This window comes from Mirounga leonina, unplaced genomic scaffold (genome assembly GCF_011800145.1).
Source record: "Mirounga leonina isolate KUSES-001 unplaced genomic scaffold, KU_Mleo_1.0 Mir_175, whole genome shotgun sequence".
NCBI classification, from domain to species: domain Eukaryota; kingdom Metazoa; phylum Chordata; class Mammalia; order Carnivora; family Phocidae; genus Mirounga; species Mirounga leonina.
Genome location: NW_023270453.1, coordinates 6,826,484 through 6,850,010, shown reverse-complemented (window position 1 = coordinate 6,850,010; position 23,527 = coordinate 6,826,484). Strand labels below are relative to the sequence as shown.

The window sequence follows — 23,527 nt, the reverse complement described above, 5'->3', positions numbered from 1 at the left end:
CATCTTCCTTTGGGGATGAAGACAGCCCATGTGGCAAGTCATCTCATTGATGCTGACCAGAAAATTCCAATTTATCAATAACCAGTTTAACCTAAGTCATCACATTTTGGGCCTGTGATTTTCTTTTTAAGAGCTCTAATAGGTTTTTTTTTTTTTTGGTAGAGTCTTGAGGGTTTTCTATTTATAGTATATCATCTGGAAATAGTTTTACTTCTTCCTTACCAATTTGATGCCTTTTATTTCTTTTTCTTGTCTGATTGCTGTGGCTAGAACTTCCAGTACTATGTTGAATAAAAGTGGAGAGAGTGGACATCCTTTACTTGTTGCTCATCTTAGAGTAAAACCTTTTAGCTTTTCACCATTGAGTATGATGTAAGCTATGGGTTTGTTATAATGGCCTTTATTATGTTTCTTCTATTCCTACTTTGTTGAAAGTTTCTATCATGAATGGATGTTGAATTTTGTCAAATGCTTTTTCTGCATCTATTGAGATGATCATATGATTTTTATCCTTCATTTTCTTAATGTGGTTTATCTTGTTGATTGATTTGCAAATACTAAATCATTGGAATAAATTTCATTTGGTTGTGGTGAATGATCCTCTTAATGTGTTTTTGAATTTGGTTTGCTAATATTTTGTTGAGGACTTTTGCATCTATGTTCATCAGAGGTATTTGTAATTTTCTTTTTTGTAATATCTTTGTCTGGTTTTGGTATCAGGGTAATGCTGGCCTCATAGACTGATTAGAAGCATTTCTTCCTCTTGTATTTATTTGGAATAGTTTGAGAAGTATAGGTTACTTACTTGTCTGTAACTGTTTGGTAGAATTCACCACTGAAGTCATCTGGTCCTGTACTTTTGTTTGTGGGGAGATTTTTTTTTTTTCTTAACTGATTCAACTTGGTTACTAGTAATCAGTCTGTTTAGATTTTCTATTTCTTCCTGATTCAGTCTTAGAAGTTTACATATTGGTACATTTCAGGAATTTTTCCACATCTCCTAGGTTGTCCAGTTTGTTGGAAAGTAAAATTGTTCATAATAGTCTCTCATAATCTTTTGTATTTCTTTGGTGGCAGTTGTAACTTTTCTTTCACTGATCATTCTTTCTTGAATTTCTCTCTTTATCTTGAATATTCTGACTAAAGGTTTGTCACTATTTTTAAAAATCTTTTCCAAGAGTCTGCTCTTAGTTTCATTGATCTTTTCTATTATTTTTTTAGTTCTTTTATTTCTGCTCTGATCTTTATTATTTTCTTCCTCCTACTAACATAGGGCTGTTTTCTTTAAACATAGGCCTATATTGCTATACACTTCCCTTTTAGAGCTGCTTTTGCTGCAGCCCAAACATTTTGAACTCTAGTGTTTACATTTTAATTTCTCTCCAGATATTTTTTGATTCCCTCTTTGATTTCTTGATTGACCTGTTGGATGTTTAGTAGCATATTGTGTAGCCTCCATTTGTTTGTATTTCTTCCAGTTCTTGAAATTGATTTCTAGTTTCATACCATTATATATCTGTTAATGTTAAACTACTGATTTTTTTTTTTTTTTTTAAGATTTTATTTATTTATTTGACAGAGAGAGACACAGCGAGAGAGGAACACAAGCAGGGGGAGTGGGAGAGGGAGAAGCAGGCTCCCCGCAGAGCAGGGAGCCCGATGCGGGACTCGATCCCAGGACCCTGGGATCATGACCTGAGCTGAAGGCAGTCGCTTAACCAACTGAGCCACCCAGGCGCCCCAAACTACTGATTTTATCTTAAACGAACTTAATACTTCTGCAGTACTCACTAGTTATGTATTACATATAAACACATTGTACACACACACATACAAATTTATTGATGGGTTTCATATTGTATAGGATTTTTGTTTTCATGACCATCGGAAATATTTGATTTTTAATCTTTCTTATATAGTCTTTGTCAGATTCTGTTCTCCTCTCAGCACCATTTTGGCTTCATAAAATAAATACTCTTTTGTCTATTTCCTGGGGGTACTGGTTTACAATTTGTATTATCTTTTCCTCAGTGTTTGGAAGCATTTGCTAGTGAAACCCTATAGGCCAAGAGTTTTCTTTGAGGGAAGGCTTTAAAGTATTGATTAAACTTCTTTAACGGATGTAAGATTTTCTTCTTGTGTCAGTTGTTTTATTTCTTATATAATTAGTCCATTCATCTAAAATTTTAAATTTATTGGCATAATAAATATCCTCCAGTACTTTTAATACCTAGAGAATTTCTAGTGTGTTATTTCATTCTTAATTTTTTTCACTATTTTTAGATTTTACTTACATTGAAGTTACTTAACATATAGCATATTATTAGTTTTAGAGGTAGAATTTAGTGACTCATCAGTGGCATATAACACCCAGTGCTCATTACATTAAGTGCCCTCCATTTAATGCCCATCACCCAATTACCTCATGCCCCCAGCCACCTCCCCTCCAGCAACCCTGTTTGTTTCCTATAGTTAAGAGTCTCTTACGGTTTGCCTCCCACTCTATTTTTATCTTTTTTTCCATCCTTTCATCAGTTTTGTTTCTTAAATTCAACATATGAGTGAAATCGTATGGTATTTGTCTTTCCTTGACTTATTTGGCTTTGCATAATACACTTTAATTCCATCTGTCGTTGCAAATGGCAAGATTTCATTCTTTTTGATGGATGAGTAATATGCCACCGTGTGTGTGTGTGTGTGTGTGTGTGTATGTATACACATAGGATCCATATTCAGCAAATGTTAACTTCTGGATTTTTTTTTTCCCTATTATGTATCTGCTTATTTCATTTTCCTTTTTTATTCTCACAGTTCAATGTTTTTTAGCCTGTTCAGAATTATGCAACCATCACCACGATCTAGTCTAGAACATTTTTATCACCCCCAAAAGAAACTCCATACACACTAGCAGTTATTCTCCAATTATGTTCTCTTCTCCATTTATCCTCAACCCCTGGTGATTGCTAATCCCATTGCTGTTTCTATGGCTTGCCCATTCTGGACATTTCACAAAAATAGAATCATATAATATATGATCTTTTTGTGATAGGCTTCTTTAACTTAACTGTAATGTTTTCAAGGTTCATCTATGTTGTAGCATGTGTAAATCTTTTTTGGTCAAATATTCAGTTGTATGTATATATTTTCCCATCCATCATTTGATGGACATTTAGGTTGTTGCCATTTTTGGTGAGTATGAATAACATTACTATGAACGCCCACATAAAAGATTTTGTGTAAACGTTTTGTGCAAATATATGTAGCTAGTATTGAATGGCTGGATCATATGCTAACTCTGTATTTAACTCTTTGAGAAACCATACAACTATTTTCCTAAAGTGACTTTACCATTTCGTATCTCCACCAACACGAGGGTCCCAATTTCTCTAATCTTTGCTAAAGACTTGTCTTTTTGATTTTTAGATATTCTAGTGGGTGTGAAATGGTTATTTTGTGGTTTTGATTGGATTTTGCTTAATAACTATGTTGAGCATCTTTTCATGTGTTTACTAGCTGGACATTTGTGTATCATCTTTGGAGATACAGCTCTTCAAATCATTTGCCCATTGAAAAATACTTGTTTTTTATTTAAATTATGAATTCTTTATATACTCTAGATACAAATTCCCTATGATACATATGATTTCTCCCCATTCTATGGGGAGAAAACATTTCTTCATGAGGTCCTTTGACACACAAAGGTTTTAGTTTTGGTTAAGTCCAGACAATCTTTTTGTATCTGGTATTTTGAGAAACTGTTGCTATGGGTTCAAGGTCATGAAGACTTACTCTTTATAGTTTTAGCTCTTACAATTAGACCTCTGATCATTTTAAGTTATTTTTTGCATATGGTGTGAGGTAGGAGTACAAATGTTCTTTTGTATGTGAATACCTCTTTTTATCTTGTTTACTTTCTTTGGTTTATTTTGAGACGAAAGCTTAGCTTTCCAATTTCCAAACCTTTAATTTAAAGCTGTTCATTTCCCTCTAAGTATTGCTTTAGTCACATCCATAATTTTTGCTTTTATTTTTATCATTCAGTAAAACATGTTCTAACTTCCGATTTCTCTTTGACCCTTGCGTCATTTGTAAGTGTGCTACTTAATTTCCCAACTTTGGGGATTTCTCTAGACTGCTTTATGGCCCAGCATATAGTCGATCTTGGTAAGCATCTCACATGCCTGTGTAAAGAAAATGTATCCACAGCCTTAAGTGTAGTGTTCTATATCTGTCTCTTAGGTCGAGCTAAGGTCCAGTCATGTGAGTAAAGACCCCTCCAGTCTCCCAGCTGAGCCTCTAGATTGAGAAGCAGACAAGCCCTCCCCACTGTGCTCTACAGTCTACAGCCACAGAATTTGTAAAATGATTGTTTTATGCCACGAAGCTTTTGGGATGGTTTGTTATATAACAATCATAAAAAGTAAACACTATTTTGTAGGCTCAACGTTTACGGGAAAATCTATGCTTTTTCATAATCCTATGGAATTTGGGACCAGAGTTAGCACAATGTGTTTTATATACATTTGGAAGAAGCCAAGAGTAACAACAAAAAGACATTGCACAGCTGTAATTCTAGTAGCTAGTATCACACTCCTGAACATAATGTCACCAAAATTTTTCTTATGCTAAAACCTACTTATATTAGAATTGTTAACATTTATAAAATAAAATTTAAATAAAACCCCAAATTCACAGAGCAAATACATATTCAGCTAAACAATGAAGGTAAAATTTAGTTTTGTTTTTTTTTTAAAGATTTTATTTATTTATTTAAGAGTGGGAGTGAGGGAGAGGGAGCAGGCCCCACCGAGCAGAGAGCCCAACATGGGGCTTGATTCCAGGACTCTGGGATCATGACCTGAGTTGAAGGCAGACACTTAACTGACTGAGTTCCACAGGTGCCCATAAAATTCAGTTCTTAAATTCCTAAGAGGATACTTGACAAATGCTTCTCAAGTGAAGGAAGGAATGTATTTCTGGCTATTCACATTTCAAATTGCTGGGCAACAAACCTATTGAAATAAAGTAAAATCTCTCTTTAAAATAAACAGGATGGGGCTTCTGTTAACTTTGTCTACTCAGGTTCTAGTACTCCTGGCTGTCCAAGTAAGTTACAGAACTCTGAGGTCAGCATACGGTTTGGTCTCCTTTTCAAGGTGTTGTGGAAGTTCATTAGGCATTTGTTCTATGATGTACTCTCAGGATTGCTGGGCAGACACACTGTTGAGTATTAGTTTCTTTTGAGTCACTAATAGAAAAAATGCCAAGTTACAGTTAAAGAAAAAAAAAATGTTTATTTAGACCATCCACCAGGATCATAATAAATAATGTAATATACTAATGTAATAACAGATGTTCTCATGCATTTATCACATAAATATACAAGAAAGCTGGCTTACAAGGCTGCTGGGACAAATTTGGAAAAGTGTATTTGGCAATACAGTAAGTTAACAGTGTTAAGACTATCAAACAGATTCTCTTACCTATCATTTTTTTGAAATACATCCTCTAAATATCAGTGAATAAATGGTAGTTTCTACTTTTTATAAACATGCCAGAGCTAAGCCAATTGGCAAAGAATCCAGGTTGATAATTTATCAGTATTCCTAATGGAAACCAGATTGTAGAGAAGAAACAACAAAGATTTAACTCTTGTGCATTTCAATGTGGAGGCTGATAGACTGCAAGCCAGAATCACTGAAACCATAAAATGTCTGAATGAAATAAAAACCCAAAGTAGTTTATAAATAGTAACTTTGATACTCAATATACAAATGCTGTATAGTATTAGGATGTTTACACTTCAATAAATGATCAATTATCTGACTGTAAAAGTGATGAACCCTGATTAAAGCTAGTAAATTTGCTAGTAAATTTCACATAAAGAGTTAAAATAGGATAACCTTTAACATAAACTTTAAAACAAATAATTTAAACATATCTTAAACACCGAAAATGTGTTTTTAATTGTTATTTACAGTTAATCAGTGATACCAGTGTATAGCTTAATGTAGCCGACTGCCAGTCTTGCATCCCTTTCAACATCTGCTATTACAATATTCCTTATAAATAGGCAAATTAGTTTAGTGAAGGAGAGCGATCTGTGGTCCACAGTAATTCAATGTATGGCCATTTGGTTTGGAGACAGCGTTTAATAGGAGTGTCATCTGTTTGTAGCATGGGATCTTCAAAACCCATAACAACTGCGGTCCCTTCAACATACATTACCTGTTGAACAAAGCAAGCCACAAAGGTCAACCAATATTCTTAGCCAATTCTTATGAAGGATATAAAACTTTGCATAGGCTAGCAAACAAGGCGTTGCATATTGTTTCATATGGAACTGTATATTTAATTTTATTTTGATAGATATGAGCAAGAATATTTGCTTACTAGTTAATGTGAAAATATATTTGGAAACAAAATGATGATACACATTTTAACTGATAGCTTGGCAGTTGATTTTTATTTTTTTTATTTTTATTTTTTAAAGATTTTATTTATTTTTTTGACAGAGACATAGCGAGAGCAGGAACACAAGCAGGGGGAGTGGGAGAGGGAGAAGCAGGCTTCCCGCAGAGCAGGGAGCCCGATGTGGGACTCGATCCCAGGACCCTGGGATCATGACCTGAGCCGAAGGCAGACGCTTAACAACTGAGCCACCCAGGCGCCCTTTGGCAGTTGATTTTTAGCTTAAGATCATGATTTAAAAAATGTGAATCCCAGGCGCCCTTTGGCAGTTGATTTTTAGCTTAAGATCATGATTTAAAAAATGTGAATCCCAGGCGCCTGGGTGGCTCAGTCGGTTAAGCGACTGCCTTCGGCTCAGGTCATGATCCCAGGGTCCTGGGATCGAGTCCCACATCGGGCTCCCTGCTCTGCGGGAAGCCTGCTTCTCCCTCTCCCACTCCCCCTGCTTGTGTTCCCTCTCTCGCTGTGTCTCTCTCTGTCAAATAAATAAATAAAATCTTTATCACAAAAAACCTGCATGTATTTTAGGATTCACTTTTTTTTTTTTTAAAGGAAAAAATCATCCTTTAATTAACATATACCATTTGGAAGAAATGTTTATTTATATAACATATACTTCTTCCTGCTTTAACATGGAGGCACTGGAATGGAAATGCTGTCTCATGAGATGAGAAACTGTAATAGAAATAGAGCTATATATTCAGAGGAGGACTTCACTTTCTTTCAATTTAAAAGTGTTAAATTTCCAGAGCTGGAGGCAAATTTGCTATTGTAATTATGAAATGCTATTCATGAGTGTACTCCGTACTGCATGAAAAATCACGGAGAAAAGAAGGGTGTTGGGACAGAAACAAAAAAAATTGGCAGAAAACTAGCCAGGTAGCTTATATGCAGTGGCGATGATCATATAAAATATACATGGGCAGATGGATATTGGAAACAAGTTTTATTCTGATTTAATTGCAATAAACTTTCAGACCTATGAAATAATATACTAATACCCCACCCCGTTATAAGGGCTCACTGTGTACATTAAATGAGTCAGTCATTAATCTCTTTTTGTAGGAAGAGAAATTCCAAATGTAAAATTTAAAAGGAACAGATACAGACTGCCTTCTTCCAAAGTACATGTATGTTTATATATTCAGTGTTTGGTACACATGATTGTAATTATGTTCTTCCAATATAAAAGCTATAAGCTTTCTTGGTTTTAACTGGGAGTTTCCATAAAAACACATTTGCATCTTTATTTGCATTAATATATTACTTTCTAGTTGTGATGAAATAAATTTAATACAATGAGACTACAACTCACATTTTTAACTCCCCACAGTACAACTTCCATTTCTGAAAAATTGTCCACAAAGAATTTAACTCAAGTTATTACAATTATCAGATAAAACAGGACCTATTTCATGGGCAAAACTTGATTTAGTAATATCTATACAGCCAAGAGTAACAAAATGTAGTTATTTTGTCACAGTGAAACTATTGTTCCAAAACTCCAGTGAGGATCTCAATGACTAACATATACTGATCAGATCAAAATATAACCAGTTCTAAAATACGCTGTAATAGTAAAGAGAGTAGAGACTCTTAGAAAGTTTTATGGGAATCAAACCTTGTGATATACTCAAGGTGAAGACAAATTACTCTGAATGACCATACCTTCTCATTATAATTTGACTGCTTCAATCCATTGTAGTGATAGACAGTAAAAGACTCTGGACCACTGGAGCCCTATTATAAATAAAATACTATTAAAACTTTAAAGTATACTTTTATATTAGGCAATTTCTAATTAGCAGTTGAAAGGAAAATTTTGGTTGGAAAATCATTTGCTGAAACAAGAAACTTAAGACTTTTATCTACTAGAAAACATAAAAACTGAAATAGTTGCTTCTGGGGAAGACGCAGGAAAGTGGGGAAGTATTGATTTTTATCATAAGCTCTTCTGTACTGGTTTATTTTTTTTAAAGGACAGGGTTCTAAAACACAAAAATATTTCCTAAAATCTTACCTCTCTTTTACTGGTTGTAAATAATTTGTTCCTCTCAATAAATACGTAAGAGCAGTAATGTCACTTTTCGTTAGCCTGCAAACATCTCTGTACCAATATTTTCCATTCGGCTTACCATACTGAATTAGGGGTTTCCATCCACCCTCCCCCATCTAAATATTGTCAACTTTGAAATAGTGAGAAGAGCCTTGTGGGAAATGAAAACACAAATTATAGTGCTGAGAGCCTTTAATAATATCCAATAAAGAAGTGAAATCCTATAAATTCCTATTTTACTAAACTTGCAGGAAATCTGATCATGTTATCCCTACTGCCTTAACCTTCTGGTCTCAGCTAAAGATCAAGTTCAATTCTCCTAACCTGGTATTCAAGGCCATTAATGGTCTGGCCCCACCTGAGGTACCTGGCTCCAGTTATTTCCCTCAAGGCCTAGGGCCTTGTGTTCCTTGCCTTATCTGATTGATGTACGGATGCGCATGGGACAAAAACTGGTCCTGGTCCGTATTAGAATTTGTTCCATTTCTGGAACTAAGAGAAGAGAGCTGCTGGCAACAGTGGCTTCAATGTTCTAGAGAAAGGAGGGGAGTGGGACAGATGGCCCCAGTCCTCCCTCCTTCCATTCCTGAATGCCTATAAGCTACTCCTCACAATTCTTACCTTTCCCTCCCACTGCAGTCAATTCAGGCTGTGATTTGCAACCAAGAATCCTAAAATACAGGACCTAATCTACCTTTTCTGCCATTTCTCCATCTACTCGGTTGTCTGAATTTTCTGTTTCAGACAAACGTATTAAGTCATTTTCCCATGAAAAGACTTTTTGTTGTTGGCTCTTTGTACATTCATTTTTTTTTTTTTTTTTTTTTTAAACTTCTTGAAAGTTGAGAAGAGATCTAATAAAGCAGCGTGCTTGGGTGGCTCAGTTAGGTAAGCGTCTGCCTTCGGCTCAGGTCATGGTCCCAGGGTCCTGGGATGGAGCGCCACATCGGGCTCCCTGCTCAGCGGGGAGCCTGCTTCTCCCTCGGTCTCTCCCCCACCATGCTCTCTCTCTCTCAAATAAATAAAATCTTAAAAAAAGAGATCTAATAAATCTAAGCTTATAATTCTTTGTATCCTACTCAAAATGCTTTACAAAAAATAGAAAAATCAATAATGTGATCATTTTCTTAATTGTATACATGAGTTGATGTAGAATTAGTCTCTTAGATAATTTGGCTGTTTATTTTCAGAGTACTTAGAAAGTAAACATGATACACAATTTATATTCTTTAGTTCCACTCATTAACAATTGGCAGAAAATGCTAAAATATCAACAGAAAGTAACTGTAACACAGTGGCCAGTACCTACCCTGGACTGCTGAATTAGCCACTGTCTAGCTGTATGACTTCAAGCTATTTTCTTACATTCTCTAATCCTCAATTTCCTCACTGACAAAATGGAGGGACTATAGTACCTAAATTATAAGGCACACAGTACCCCGGGCACAGTTATGAGCTTTAAAAAAATGGTAGTTGCTTCTGCTATTCTTATTATAAACAAATTGCCTTGAAATGCTTCTCTGTATTCCTCTGCAGCCCCCCTAACCTCCCTCTCCAATCTGCCTTTCCTCCAGGCAAAGAAATTGCTCTTCCCTAGCACCTACTTTAAGCATTTGTGGATTACTCAAGTTAGGTATTTTCCTGGCTGCCCTTCTGACCCCAGTTTTGCAACTTTACTTGATTAAATGTTTACTGAGTTTCACAAAATTGGTCTGTTAGGTACAAAGGAGTATAAAGATGACCTCAGTGGTGTGGGCGGTGGTCAGAAGAGATGCGCCACAGAAAGTTCAGAAGAGTGAGAGTAGGTGGGAGTGTGACCAGTCTTCCTCAGAAGCAGCAGGTCTCAAACTCTGGTACCTGGAGAAGGGACCTGAGGACTTGCATTTCTAATAAGCTTTTGGAGATTACACTTTGAAAGAACCAGGGGATTTAAATTACCTCAAGGAATACTACAATTAAAAATTTAATTTCTTGAACTACTAAGTTCTTAGAATATTTACAAATACTACTATGTAATAAATCACATCTGAAAAGAGTTGGTAACTATCCCACTTTGTTTATATTTCCCAAGCACTTTTCAAAATCTGCACACAAATTTAGGGCAATAGTTTTTAATTTAATGCTATAAAGTTAATGCTATCATTTACTGAACATTAAGATATCTAAAACAGAGAGGATACCACAATCCAGTAGTCATTTTAATAATGTCAGAAAAGAGTATTTTTTTTTTCCATGAAGCATTTACCAAAATTTAAAGAAGTCTTGCTATCCTGTGATATACTGACTTTTTGAATTTCACCTCACTTTCTTTCCTCACATTAACCATAGCAGATCCAGATTCAGAAAATATGGGTTCTCTCTTAATTACCAAGACTGAATGTCAATAATGTCTACTCTGTTAAAGATAATTTAAACCTGAAACATCAAATTAACACTTATATCTTGACATTTTCCCTCCATCATTTTAAGCTTGGCAGTACATGTCCTTTATAAGGGAGGTGAAATAGAAACTGGCATTTCTATTGAAACAATGATCTTTAACATAAACCACAATGGTATCTGATGAAACGATCCCACTATATCTGGCCTAAATTTAGCATCTGGTTTAGCAGTAAAATCCTTCACTGAGATAGGAAACACGAAGAAAAGACAGGCGTAGGCTACAGAATGGGCTTTGTCAATGATGTAGTCATAACTCAGGAGTATTGAGACTAGCTCCTCTCAAGACCCAGTGGAAGACAAGTCCTAATATGAAATAGCACAGCTCCTCTCAAAGGGTCTTCTTTTACTCAACTAAAATGCTCCTGGAACTTAGGCGTTTCCCCAACATATGTACTCCTTTACCTTCTCTATTTATTTAAATGTATTTAAAAAGTTTCCAAAAGATACATACCATCTATGAATAACAGTGACCTGAGAGAAGGAAAATAGGGTGCAGGTGGATAAAGAGGCTCTTTCTCTTTTTACTCCACCTGTTTCTTAATGTGTATATAGTGGTGCATGTATACTCTTCCACTACCCCCTCCCCAGAAATTTTATATTACTGTTTTGGAACACACATACCCTTCTACCCTCTCTGTATGGAAAAGTATTTACATCATAACTGTGCTTTCTTCGTCTTCTATCTGCATGTTAGACCATTTTACATGAATAGAAAAGAAATGCTGAAACAATCACAAAATGCTCATCCCAGTAGAACAAAACATTAACTATTTCTTCAACTATGTTACCTGATCAGGAAAAAATTCTTGAAGGAATGGACCCAATAATATGATTCCTAATCCTTCTGGATCTAACTTATTCTTCATGAGATTTATACTATGGGGAGGGAAAAAAAGAAAAAAAATCAGTGGATACCAAAGGAGAAAAAGCTTATTTTCCTTCTTTCATAAAGATTAAATAACTAGTACTATAACACATCTGACTGCCAAAAATCTTAAGAGCTGTTCTTTTTAGACCCTTAATGACAAATACACAGGAATGACATCTAATTCGCCAAAACTTGGTTATTTTTAAACCAGAGTGCTCTCTGTTACTATTTAGAATTTAAATGATGATGACGACTTTGGAACATGGTCCCTTATTAGGTAAAGTAATTTAAAAAGCTTGGCTTGTAAAGGCAGGCTTATAACCTCCCACAGGCCATTCTCTTTGCTTCATAGTATGCCTGAATTTAACAATCATATGAGGCATTTAACTTAAAAAAATGTTTAAGCTCAAAGAGAAGAAGAAACAGTATCAAAAGGCACATCAGATAATCAAAAACATCTCCCAAAAGACTTACTTTCAAGAACCAAATGTGAAGGAAGCTTAAAATTTAAGCTTAGACGATGTAACCTGGAGGGTAAAGGGTGAAGAGGTAAAGAGAGCTGAGGTGTAGTGAAGGACAGTGAGCGGCATGGACTATAGTATTCCAGAAGCAGTCTCCAGTGAATGGTGCTTTGCTTAGCCCTTGCCATGTAGGTGGAGCCAAGGCTGGTGAAAGGGGTTATGTGTGACTAGGAGGGCAGAGTTGTAAAAATGAAAATGGTCTTTGCAGAAAATTTTCATTTTCCATGTTCTCTCCCCAATCCTACATCCCAGGGTAAATATACCTCGTTCTACAATGCAAAGGATATGACGGTTGAGTGGGTCTGAGTAAAGGCAGCAGGTTAGGACATGAAACAAACGAAGGCAAGGTCATATTTAATGTATTTAATTCATTAATCCTAAGGAGGTGCTGTTCGTTTATAGGCCATCACATATTTTAAATGTGAGTAGACCAAAATACAGAACGAAGAACTCCGTCCAGTCTAACTTAGTATACTAACTTTATAATTCAAGGTATGTTATGTATTCTGATGAAAAAAGGAAAATTAAGTAGATGATAGCTTGAGTTCAATTCTCTTTTGCAAATTACAGTCAATAAACAAGACGGCTTCTACTTGGAAATCCATTCAGAATAAATACATATTTCGTAAAATTGCAAATCATAATTACAATTATACCATTTATTGGACAAGTTCAATCTTCTGAATTGAGTTCCTCTTTAAGTTGGAAACAATTAATAATATCATAGCTCTAGGTAGCAAGAGACAAATTAATTCAGATGTGAGCAATTTGAAAATGTTTGTGTTTCATACTCTCAAAGAAAATACACCAAGCTATTTAAGAACAGTTATATATATCTAGTTCTAAAAACTGCGTATATTAATATGTTTGATGATGCTTTTGCTGAATCTTTTCCTGTGATGTTTTGTAAGCTCTAATTTGTTCATTGTCAGATAACTTTCAGACTGAAAATAAACTGCAGAAGGAGGAAAAGTTAGTATAGATCATAGGTGATCTTTAAATTTTCCTATTTGAGCAAAAGATGTATCCCCTTACTGAGAGATTCTCTTGGATAACAAAAAGCACAAATTTATGAAAGAAGTTATAGATGTTATCAATGTACAAAATATAAAAGAATGAAGAGGACATGATATTAACATTTGGCAAGACTGAAAATTATATTCCATAACATACTGGGGTTGCTTACAAAGGTTTAGGTCAGTCAATTTAATGATATAGAATGTCCAGTGTCTTCAATCAAATGTCTTTAAGACCAAGTCAGAAGGTTGCTGGTCCTTTAAGCAGGGCGACTAGCAATACGGACATTATAGGTAATTGTCATTACTTTCAGATATGAACAAAATTTAAAAAAAATGGAAAAGGTTTTGTAGTGAGAAAAAACAATAGAAAAAGAGTTTGTTGAGTCTCTGCTATAAATACGGATTAGTTTGATTTCTTCCTAAATCTTTGCTTTATATAAAGAACTAAGCTGCCGATATGCAGGTTTAGATTTTTAAAAAAGGCCAAAATGTGTGTACTGTTTTAAATGTAATGGAATCCTTTTGAGTCAGTTAAATAATATTTCCTATTTAGCTTACTATTCAGGATCTGAAACAAGGTCCAATGCTTTCATCACATCTTCTAGAAGTGAATCAGGTATAAATCCATTATCTGGGGGGAAAAAAAATAGCATTAGCATCTTGAATAAGAGTTTGCTTCAAGAAATGCTATGAGAAAAATCAAGTGCCTATTATTACTCTCTTCTTTGAGTTTTCTTAGGCACAGAGGCAATGAGTTATTTTTCTAATAAAAAAAACTCCACATGACTTCTACCTGAGAATTCCAAGGAAACTTGAAAGTCAAATTACTCCTTTTTAAAGAGGCTTATAAATTTCAACGATAAAAGTGTTTTTCTATTTAAAGTTTTCATAATTATTTAGTAATTTTGTCTTTGAATAACAATGTGAACCTTTAAATTCCCTTTAAGAAATCCAATTAAAATAAGTCTTTACCAACAAATTCCTTTAGTTACAATGTTGGTTATAATGTCATTCTTTTTGAAAGAATGTTAATGATGTGCTGTTATTTAGATATCTGACAATACAGGACCAAGAGCTATCCCTGTAACAGACTTCATTTAAATAAAAGCCATAGATTTAGTGGGAAAAATTCAAAAGTTGAAATGCAGAACAGAATCAAATGGTTGATGAAGACTAGTTTATGGAAAAAACTCCTTTTCTTGGGCTTGCTGAGGAAATAGCATTGGGAAAGGGCCCAAACTTGGATGATGCAATAGCACATGACACACAAAGAAGGCGTGTAGGGTCATTTGAAATCACTGTTTGAACAAGCAAGTTCATTCCCTTAAATGTGCAATGTCTGAGTTTCTCTACCCATTTACTCATTCCTGGAGACTGCTTCAGCTTTAAATCAACTTTCTACACAATATCCTTTTCAGGAATTAGATAATTTAGAAACAAAGTCTTGTCATGGAGAACAAGATGTACAAAAGACCCGCTTCTATAATCATACTGCAGAATAAAATGTGGTTCTTTCAGGATGTGGCATGGACTCTACCAGAAAGGAAAGAAGTTATGATTTTACAGTCTTAAACCTCTTAAGCAGATGCTTAGCCATTTGAAGAAAAATGGGCCTTGACTAAAAGGCCAAGAATCATTTAGGATTTTTTTTAAAGATTTTATTCATTTATTTGACAGAGCGCACAAGCAGTGGGAGTGGGAGAGGAAGCAGACTCCCCACTGAGCAGGGAGCCCGATGCAGGACTCAATCCCAGAACCCTGAGATCATGACCTGAGCCGAAGGCAGAAGCTTAACCGACTGAGCCACCTAGGTCCCCCTCATTTAGGATAGCCCCTCATTTAGGATAATTAAACATGTATAATTTTTAAAAGTGAAGGTTTAAATCCAAATTTTCAAGTTACCAGTAATTTGAGGCATAGAGAGTAAGTAAAGAACTTGTCAGAAGGTACATGTGAAAATATTCAAGCTTTGTAAGCTTAAATTTGCTCAGGTTAGAAGGTAGAAAACTCATTTGTTTAGCTAAGTCACAGCTAAAACCTCAGCATTCAAAATGTAAAACAGGCTTTATTTGGCCACTAGTTGACCAGAACAATTCTCCGCATAGGTTTCCTTGTTTTTTGGGCTATCGTGTATATCCACCTGATAAACAGTCTGTATTACAATGTTCCTCAGGAGCCCTGAATGGTGGGAGGTCTTATCTCTTCTTAACATAAATTAGAGACTCAGCTCCCACCCAGATAAGGAGCTAACTAGCACTATAGAGAGGCAAACAACAACTAGGAAAACAACCTTCTTCACTCAAACACGATTAACCTCAAACATAGATATTCCAACATATTTTTAAGATACCTATGAGTATCTTAAGGACAGACATTCTAGAGAACAACAGTAACTACCAACTCAGTGATTCTACATTTAGTGCATACAGTATTTTAAAGCTAGACTATAATGTAATTTTCATAATATACCAAAGACTTTTACTATACCTCCAATTAGAAGAGGCGATTTGGAAAACTCCTTACCAAAAAACCTTTATAGTGATGTTACTTTATTCTTGAATTCATACCAAATAAAGTATCAGACAAATTCTTTAGAAAAAGAAATCCTTAAGTCTGAAAGCAGATGAAGCTTAGGACATCTAGTATTTAGGCAATGAATGCCTGAGAGACGAGTAAAGTAGAGATGCAATGATAAGCCCTTGGTACCAAGAGCAGAGGAAATACCAGTGAGGACCATTTGCTGACCAGTTACCCAGACCTCATCAGCACTCTACAGCTTGAATGCATAGGTAACTTAACCAGATGAGCATAAAATGGACTTCCACAGGCTTTAAGGCTCAGAACAATGAGGAACAGGAGGTGGAGAGAGGACAAGAGGGTGCACCAGTTGTGATCTTAAGCAGTTAAATTGTTTTAAAACACTTGAAAAGGGGAAAAGCGGGCGCCTGGGTGGCTCAGTTGGTTAAGCGACTGCCTTCGGCTCAGGTCATGATCCTGGAGTCCCGGGATCGAGTCCCGCATTGGGCTCCCTGCTCGGCGGGAGTCTGCTTCTCCCTCTCCCACTCCTCGTTTGTGTTCCCTCTCTTGCTGTGTCTTTCTCTGTCAAATAAATAAATAAAATCTTTAAAAAAAAATAAAAAAGGGGGAAAAGCTGTGTGTTTAAAAATTAGAAGCTTTAACTGTAAAAAGTGTGGAGTGGTTGAGAGGAGGAATAACTCAATGTAAAAAAGCACCGATGAAGGAAAGTTAGCTTTGCAGTTAAGTGAGTCATTTCCTGATCAGCTCACCATTTACACTGAATCCTGATTTCTGTTCTGAAAGCCAAGGGAATAAAAGGGAGAGCCTGGCAAGTGTTGTCACTGGTTAAACTGCTGCAGGAGGAAAGCAAATCCCAGGAATTAACAGAGAAGGCAGGAGACTTGTGAGGGGATGGGGTAGAACACAGCAGCACTTAGGACTGTTAACATTTTCAAACCACTGTAGGTGTGAGAGTCAAGTTTCTTGGGAATAGAAAATAAAATTGAGATCTAAAGGTAATTTAATGCCATTTGTTTTAGTCAAATAGTAAATTCCTTTTTACTAAACACTGTATTATACTTTACCTAATCCTATTAAAAATTTAATAACGTATAGCTGCAATTTAATATAACCTGTAGAAAAAAGTATGCAACTTTTGTCCCTAGGCGAAATTAAGACATTTTCATTTTCAGTGTTCCTTGGCCTCTTTGCCTTAGTATTACTACTGGTTTGCTCATCTGGCTCCCCAGTAGATGTGAGTTCCTGCCAAGCAGAGGTTGCTTGTCACAACAGCTGCTCAACAACTCTTGTTATATTTAATTATTCAAGCTAATCCTAACTTAAAGTTTCAACAAAGTACTCTGTTCAGGCACCATGGTTCATCCAAAAATGCTTTGTAAACATATGAAAAATCAGAAAGAAAGGAGTAGTTAATTTATGGCTTGTCTTGCAGAACCACCTGTATTATGTGATAGGAAAGATACAAAACAAAACATGGTGGCGGGACACAGAGAAACCTACACCAAACAGCGCTGACCTTGCTACAGCAAGGTGAGGATAGGGGGCGGGGGGGAGGGGAGTAGCAAGGGAACAGAGAAGAAAATGGTATCATTTAAGAGGAATAGAGAGGACTGAATTGAACAAAAGGCAATTTCTAAAGAATGTCTAAGGGCTGATGAATAGTAAACAGTCACTGTATCTCATCAACATAAAGAAATAGCATTTAAGGGGCTCTTTTTAAATCCAAATACATATCCCTTGCCCAAACTGGGCTGCTTCCTGAAATGTAATTATACCAGGGGGGAGGGCTGAGGGAGAATAATAAGAGAAAACAGAACAAATCCCATTGTGTGTAATACACAAACCTGTGTCTATCATTTCAAATACCATCTATGTAGAATTCAGTGCTTTGAAGAAGACTAAGCTCTGTGCCACCTGTTTTTTTTTTTAAACAACGACATGGTCAATTTATTGAGTACTTGAATAATCCATGTGAAGTAGGTATTAAGTCCATTTTAGGGAGGAGAAAACTGAGGTTAGGAACGTGTCCAACATCACACAGCTGAGTAACAGAGGTGGGATTTGAATCCAGGCTGTCAGATACCAACAGAAGTGTTCTTAGCAGTTTAGGAAGCCATTTGACTTTTAATTTTGAATTGTAGCTGATATTTAGTGTATGTATATGTGTGTGTGTATACACACACACACGGACTCAATTGTATGTTACAAATGTTCACTGTGAGAAGCATATTACAGTATTGACTGTATTCCCTGTGCTGTACTTCTCATCCTTGTGGCTTCAATTTTGGAATTGAAGTTTGTACCTCATGATCCCCTTCACCCATTTTGCCCCCCCCCCGCAACCTCCTCTCATTTGGCCACCATCGATTTGAGTCCGTTTCTCTTGTCACCATTGTTGTTGTACTGCTGGCTTGTTCCTTGGTTTTTTAGATTCTACATCTAAGTAAAATCATATGGTATTGTTCTTTCTCTGTCTGGCTTATTTCACTTAGCCTTATACCCTTTAGGTCCGTCGATGTTGTTGTGAACGACAAGATTTCATTCTTTTTTATGGCTGAGTAACATTCCTGTGTATATACCACATTTTTATCCATTCTTCTATAGACACTTGGGTTGCCTCCATAGCTTGACTATTATAAATAATGCTGCAGTAAACACAGGGGTGTCTCTGTCTTTTCAAATCAATGTTTTCCTTATCTTCTGGTAAATATCCAGAAGTGGAATTACTGTATCATGTAGTACTTGTATTTTTAGTTTTTTGAGGAAACTCCATACTGCTGTCCATAATGCACCAGCCTGCATTCCACCCCCCCTGCATGAGGGTCCCTTTTTTTCGATATCCTTGTCAACACTTAATTTGTGTTTTTGATACCAGATAATTCTGACTGATGTGAGGTGATACCATGATTTTGATTTGCATTTCCACTAATGTGATGTTGAGCATCTTTTCATCTGTCTGTTGGCCATCTGTAGGTCTTTTTTGGGAAAATGTGTATGGCGGGGATGTGTTTTTTTGGTGTTGAACTGTATGAGTTCTTTATATATTTTGGATACTACTCCCTTATCAGATATATCATTTGCAAATACCTTCTCTCATTCAGTGCTTGCCTTTTTGTTTTGCTGGTTTCCTTTGCTGTGCAAAAACTTTTTAGTTTGATGTAGTGCCAATAGTTTATTTTTTTTGTTTCCCTTGAGGAGACAGATCCAGGAAAATAGTGCTAAGTTTGATATCCAAACTACTGCCAATTTGGGTTTTTTGGGGGTTCATTTTTAGGAGTTTAGGGTTTAAGAAAGTGGTCGTTTTTCCAGCCCCATTTATTTTAGAGATTGTCTTTTCCTTATTGTATATTCCTGCCTCCTTTGTCATAGATTAACTGACCACATAAGCATGGGTTTATTTCTGGGGTCTCTATCCTGTTTCATTGATCTGTATGCCACACCATACCGTTTTGATTATTATAGCTTTGTATTATATCTTGAAATCGTGATACTTCCAACTTTGTTCATCTTTCTCAAGCTTGCTATGGCTTTTGTGGTTCAACATGCAATTTAGGATTTTTTGTTCAAGTTCTGTGAGAGCCACTATTGTTATTTTGATAGGGATTTCACTGAATCTGTAGATTGCTTGGGGTGATATCAATAATTTTAACAATATTAATTCTTCCAATTCAAGAGCCTGGTCTATCTTTCCATTTGTGTTTTCTTAAATTTCTTTTATCAATGTCAATGTCTTGCAATTTTCAGAGTACAGGTCTTTTGCCTCCTTGGTTAGATTTATTACTAGGTATTTTATTCTGTTTGATAGAGTTGTAAATGGCATGGTTTCCTTCCTTTCCCTTCTTATTATTTCTGTATATTGATTTTGTATCCTACAACCTTCCTGAGGCAGAGTCTTTGTGATTTTTATATATAGTTGTTATGTCATCTGAAAATAGTTTTACTTCTTCCTTACCCATCTGGATGCCTTTTATATCTTGTCTGATTGCTGCACCTTCCACTACTATGCTGAATAAAAGCGGTGAGAGTGGGCATCCTTGTCTTGTTCCTGATCTGTATTCTGCCTACAAGAAACTCCATACCTAAGGACACATACAGACTGAAAGTGAAGGGATGGGAAAAGGTACTTCATACAAATGAAGTTTAAAAAAAAAAAGCAAGATAGCAATACTTATACCAGACAAAATATAGACTTTAAAACAAAGGCAGCAACAAGACAAAGAAGGTCATTACATAATGATCAAGGGATCCTTCCAACAGAAGACATGGGAATTGTAAATATCTAATTATATAAAGCAAAAATTAACAGACCTCAAGGGAGACAATGAGAGTACTACAGTAATAGGAGGAGACTTTAACACCCCACTTACATCAGAATATTATTCTTTTATCCAGTCAGCCTATAGCCTTTCATTGGAGCATTTAGTCCATTTACATTTAACGTTAATTTTTATAGTTATGTATGTATTGCCATTGTGCTGTGGTTTTCTTTAGTGTTTGAATTGCTTTCTCTTTGTGTATCTTTTGGTTATCATGGGGTTCATATACAGCATGCTGTGTGTGTCTATATTAAGTTCAAACACATTCTAAAAGCATTAAATATTTATTATTCCCTAGTCCACATTTTATGTATACAATGTCCTGTTTACATATTTTTTTGCATCTTGACTAATTTTTGTACATGTAATTGATTTCACTGCTTTTGTGTTTTAACCTCCATATTGACTTTATACATAATCTACTACCTTTACTATAATGTTTGCATTTACTAGTGAAACTTTTTCTTTTCATAATTAATTTTCTTCTAGTTGTGGCCTTTTAAAGGAGTTCCTCGAACCTTTCTTGTAAGGCTGGTTTACTGGTGAGACCCTCCTTTAACTGGTTGCTGTGCTTTGATATTCTTGGCTCTAAGTTTTTTTTTTTTCCTTTCAGCACTTGAACATATTAAGCCACTGACTTCTGGCCTGCAAAGTTTCTGCTGAAAAAATTAGCTGATAGCCTTATAGGGTTTCCCTTGTGAAAACTGAAAAGATCTTCTTCACCAAAACATGTTACTGTAATCAAGCTCTCAAAAATCAAAGACTGAGAACTTTGAAAGCAGCAACAGAAGGAATCTCAATAAGGCCAAGAGAGCACGTGCTCAAAAGAAAAACCTGTCAACAAGAATACTTTACTTGTCCTTCCTTTCTGAATTACAATTTTACTGGGAAAGCTAAGGGAATTTATCACCGTGTACCCACCTTATAAGAAATACTAGGGTTTTTAAGGCTGAAATGACACTAAATTAGTAACATGAAAATGTAAGTATAAAAGTCAATAATAAAGGTGACTATACAGTCAAATTCAAAATCCTCTATTGGAAGTGTAACAGAAGACTGTTTATGTCAAACACGTCAAGGAACTAGAAAGAAATGAAGTCCCACATTAATGGAAGGAGAAAAAAGGAACAAGAATCGGAGTGGAAATAAATGAAATAGAAAAACTAAGAGCTGTTTTTTTGAATTTAGATGCACCAAGAAAACAAGACACGATTCAAAGAAAATCAGAATCAAAGACACAACACCTGATACCACGATCACAGAAAATACAAATGATCAGAGGAGACTATCAACAATTATATACTAAATAATGGGACAACTAGACAAGAAGAAACAGATAAATTCTTAGAAACCTACAACAGACTAACTGTGAGTAAGGAAATTGAATCAGTAATCAAAAAACCTGTCAAAAGTCCAGGATCTGGTGGCTTCACTGATGAATTCTAAATGTTAAAAGAATACATACCAATTCTTCTCAAACTCTTCCAAAAAGAGAAGAGGCAGGAATATTCCCAAACTAGACAAAAAATGGCACAAGAAAGGAAAATTGCAGGCCAAGATCCCTGATAAATACAGATGCAAAAATCTTCAACAAAGTATTAGCAAATCAAATTCAACAATACGCTAAAGGTATGATACACCACGATCAAGTGGGATGCCAGGATGGTTTAACATCCACAGCTCAATCAATATAATATACCATGTTAACAGAATGAAGGATAAAAAAATCTTCTCAACAGATGGAGAAAAAGCTTTTGACAAAATTGAACATCCATTCACAATTCAAACTCTCAACATAGCAGATATTTATAAAGGGAACTACCTCGACACAATAAAAGGCCATGTTTAACAAACCTACAGCTACTATCACACTCAATAGTGAAAAGCTGAAACCTTTTCCTCTAAGGTAAGGAACAAAGGTGTCTACCCTCACCATTTTTAGTCAACATAGTATTAGAAGTCCTAGCCAAGCAATTAGGCAAGAAAAGGCATCCAAATTGGTAAGGATGAAGTAAAACTGTCACTATGTGCAGAGTACTAAAAAATGGTTTAACAAATTCAGTGAGGTTGCAGAATACAAAAACCTGTTGCATTTCTATACACTAATAAAAATAATCCCATTACTATTGCATTAAAAGAAATAGGAATTTAATAAGTTAAAGAGCTATAATACATTAAAGAAAGAAAGATACAAATCTGTGCTTATGGATTGGAAGGATTAATACTGTTAAAATGTCCATAGCAAGCTACAGATTCAATGCAATCCCTATCAAAATACCAACGGCATATTTCACAGAACTACAATAAACAATTCTAAAATTTGTATGGAACCACAAAGACCCCAAATACCCAAAGAAATCTTGAGAAAGAAGAACAAAGCTGGAGGCATCACACTTCCTGATAGCAAAGTACATTACAAAGTTACAGTAATCAAGAGTATGATACTAGCATAAAAATAGACACATAATGGCAGAGAATAGAGATGTAAACCCACAAATGGCCAATTCATAACAAAGGAACACACAAAAGGAAAGGACAGTCTGTCTCTTCTATGAATGGCATTAGGAAATTTGGGAGAGCTACATGCAAAAGAATGAAACTGGACCACTGTCTTATACCATACATAAAAATTCAGTATCAGAAAACATGCAACTCCTATTAGAAAACATAGATGGAAAGCTCTAGGACATGGCTTAGCTATGACTTCCTACCAAATGGAAGAAAATATTTGCAAATGATATATCTGATATGGGGTCGATATCTAAAATACATAAACTCATACAACTCAACAGCAGAATACCTGAACAATCTGATTAAAATATGGGTAGAGGATCTGGATGGACATTTCTCTGAAACAGATACACAGATGGCCAACAGGTATATGAAGAGGTACTCAACATCACTCGTCATCAGGTAAATGCAAATCAAAACTACAATGCATTATTACCTTACACTTGTTGAATGGCTATTATCAAAAAGACAAGAAATAACAAGTGTTGGCAAGGATGTAGAGAAAAGGGAACATTGGTGCACTGTTGGTGCAGCCACTCTGGAAAGTAGTATGGAAGTGCCTTAAAAAATTAAAAACCTAGGGGCACCTGGGTGGCTCTGTCGTTGGGTGTCTGCCTTCGGCTCGTGGTCCCGGAGTCCTGGGATCGAGCCCCACATCGGGCTCCCTGCTCAGTGGGGGGGCCTGCTTCTCCCTCTCTCACTCCCCCTGCTTGTGTTCCTTCTCTCGCTGTGTCTCTATCAAATGAATAAAATCTTTGGAAAAAAAAAAAAATTAAAAACCTAAC

General features: G+C 35.7%; 1 protein-coding gene across 3 annotated transcripts in view; it reads right to left on the bottom strand.

Moving 5' to 3' along the window:
* Positions 1-5,274: 5,274 nt before the first annotated feature.
* Positions 5,275-23,527, bottom strand: part of MINDY3 (MINDY lysine 48 deubiquitinase 3) — an 85,996-nt gene continuing 67,743 nt past the window's right edge. For all 3 annotated transcript variants that reach the window (XM_035021562.1, XM_035021564.1, XM_035021563.1), the window contains 4 exons: positions 13,936-14,008; positions 11,758-11,845; positions 8,140-8,211; positions 5,275-6,228 (listed from right to left, as the gene is read on the bottom strand). In XM_035021562.1, the coding sequence (XP_034877453.1) occupies positions 6,079-6,228; positions 8,140-8,211; positions 11,758-11,845; positions 13,936-14,008 (383 nt within the window). In that variant the 3' untranslated portion in view covers positions 5,275-6,078. The remainder of the gene's footprint in view (positions 6,229-8,139; positions 8,212-11,757; positions 11,846-13,935; positions 14,009-23,527) is intronic.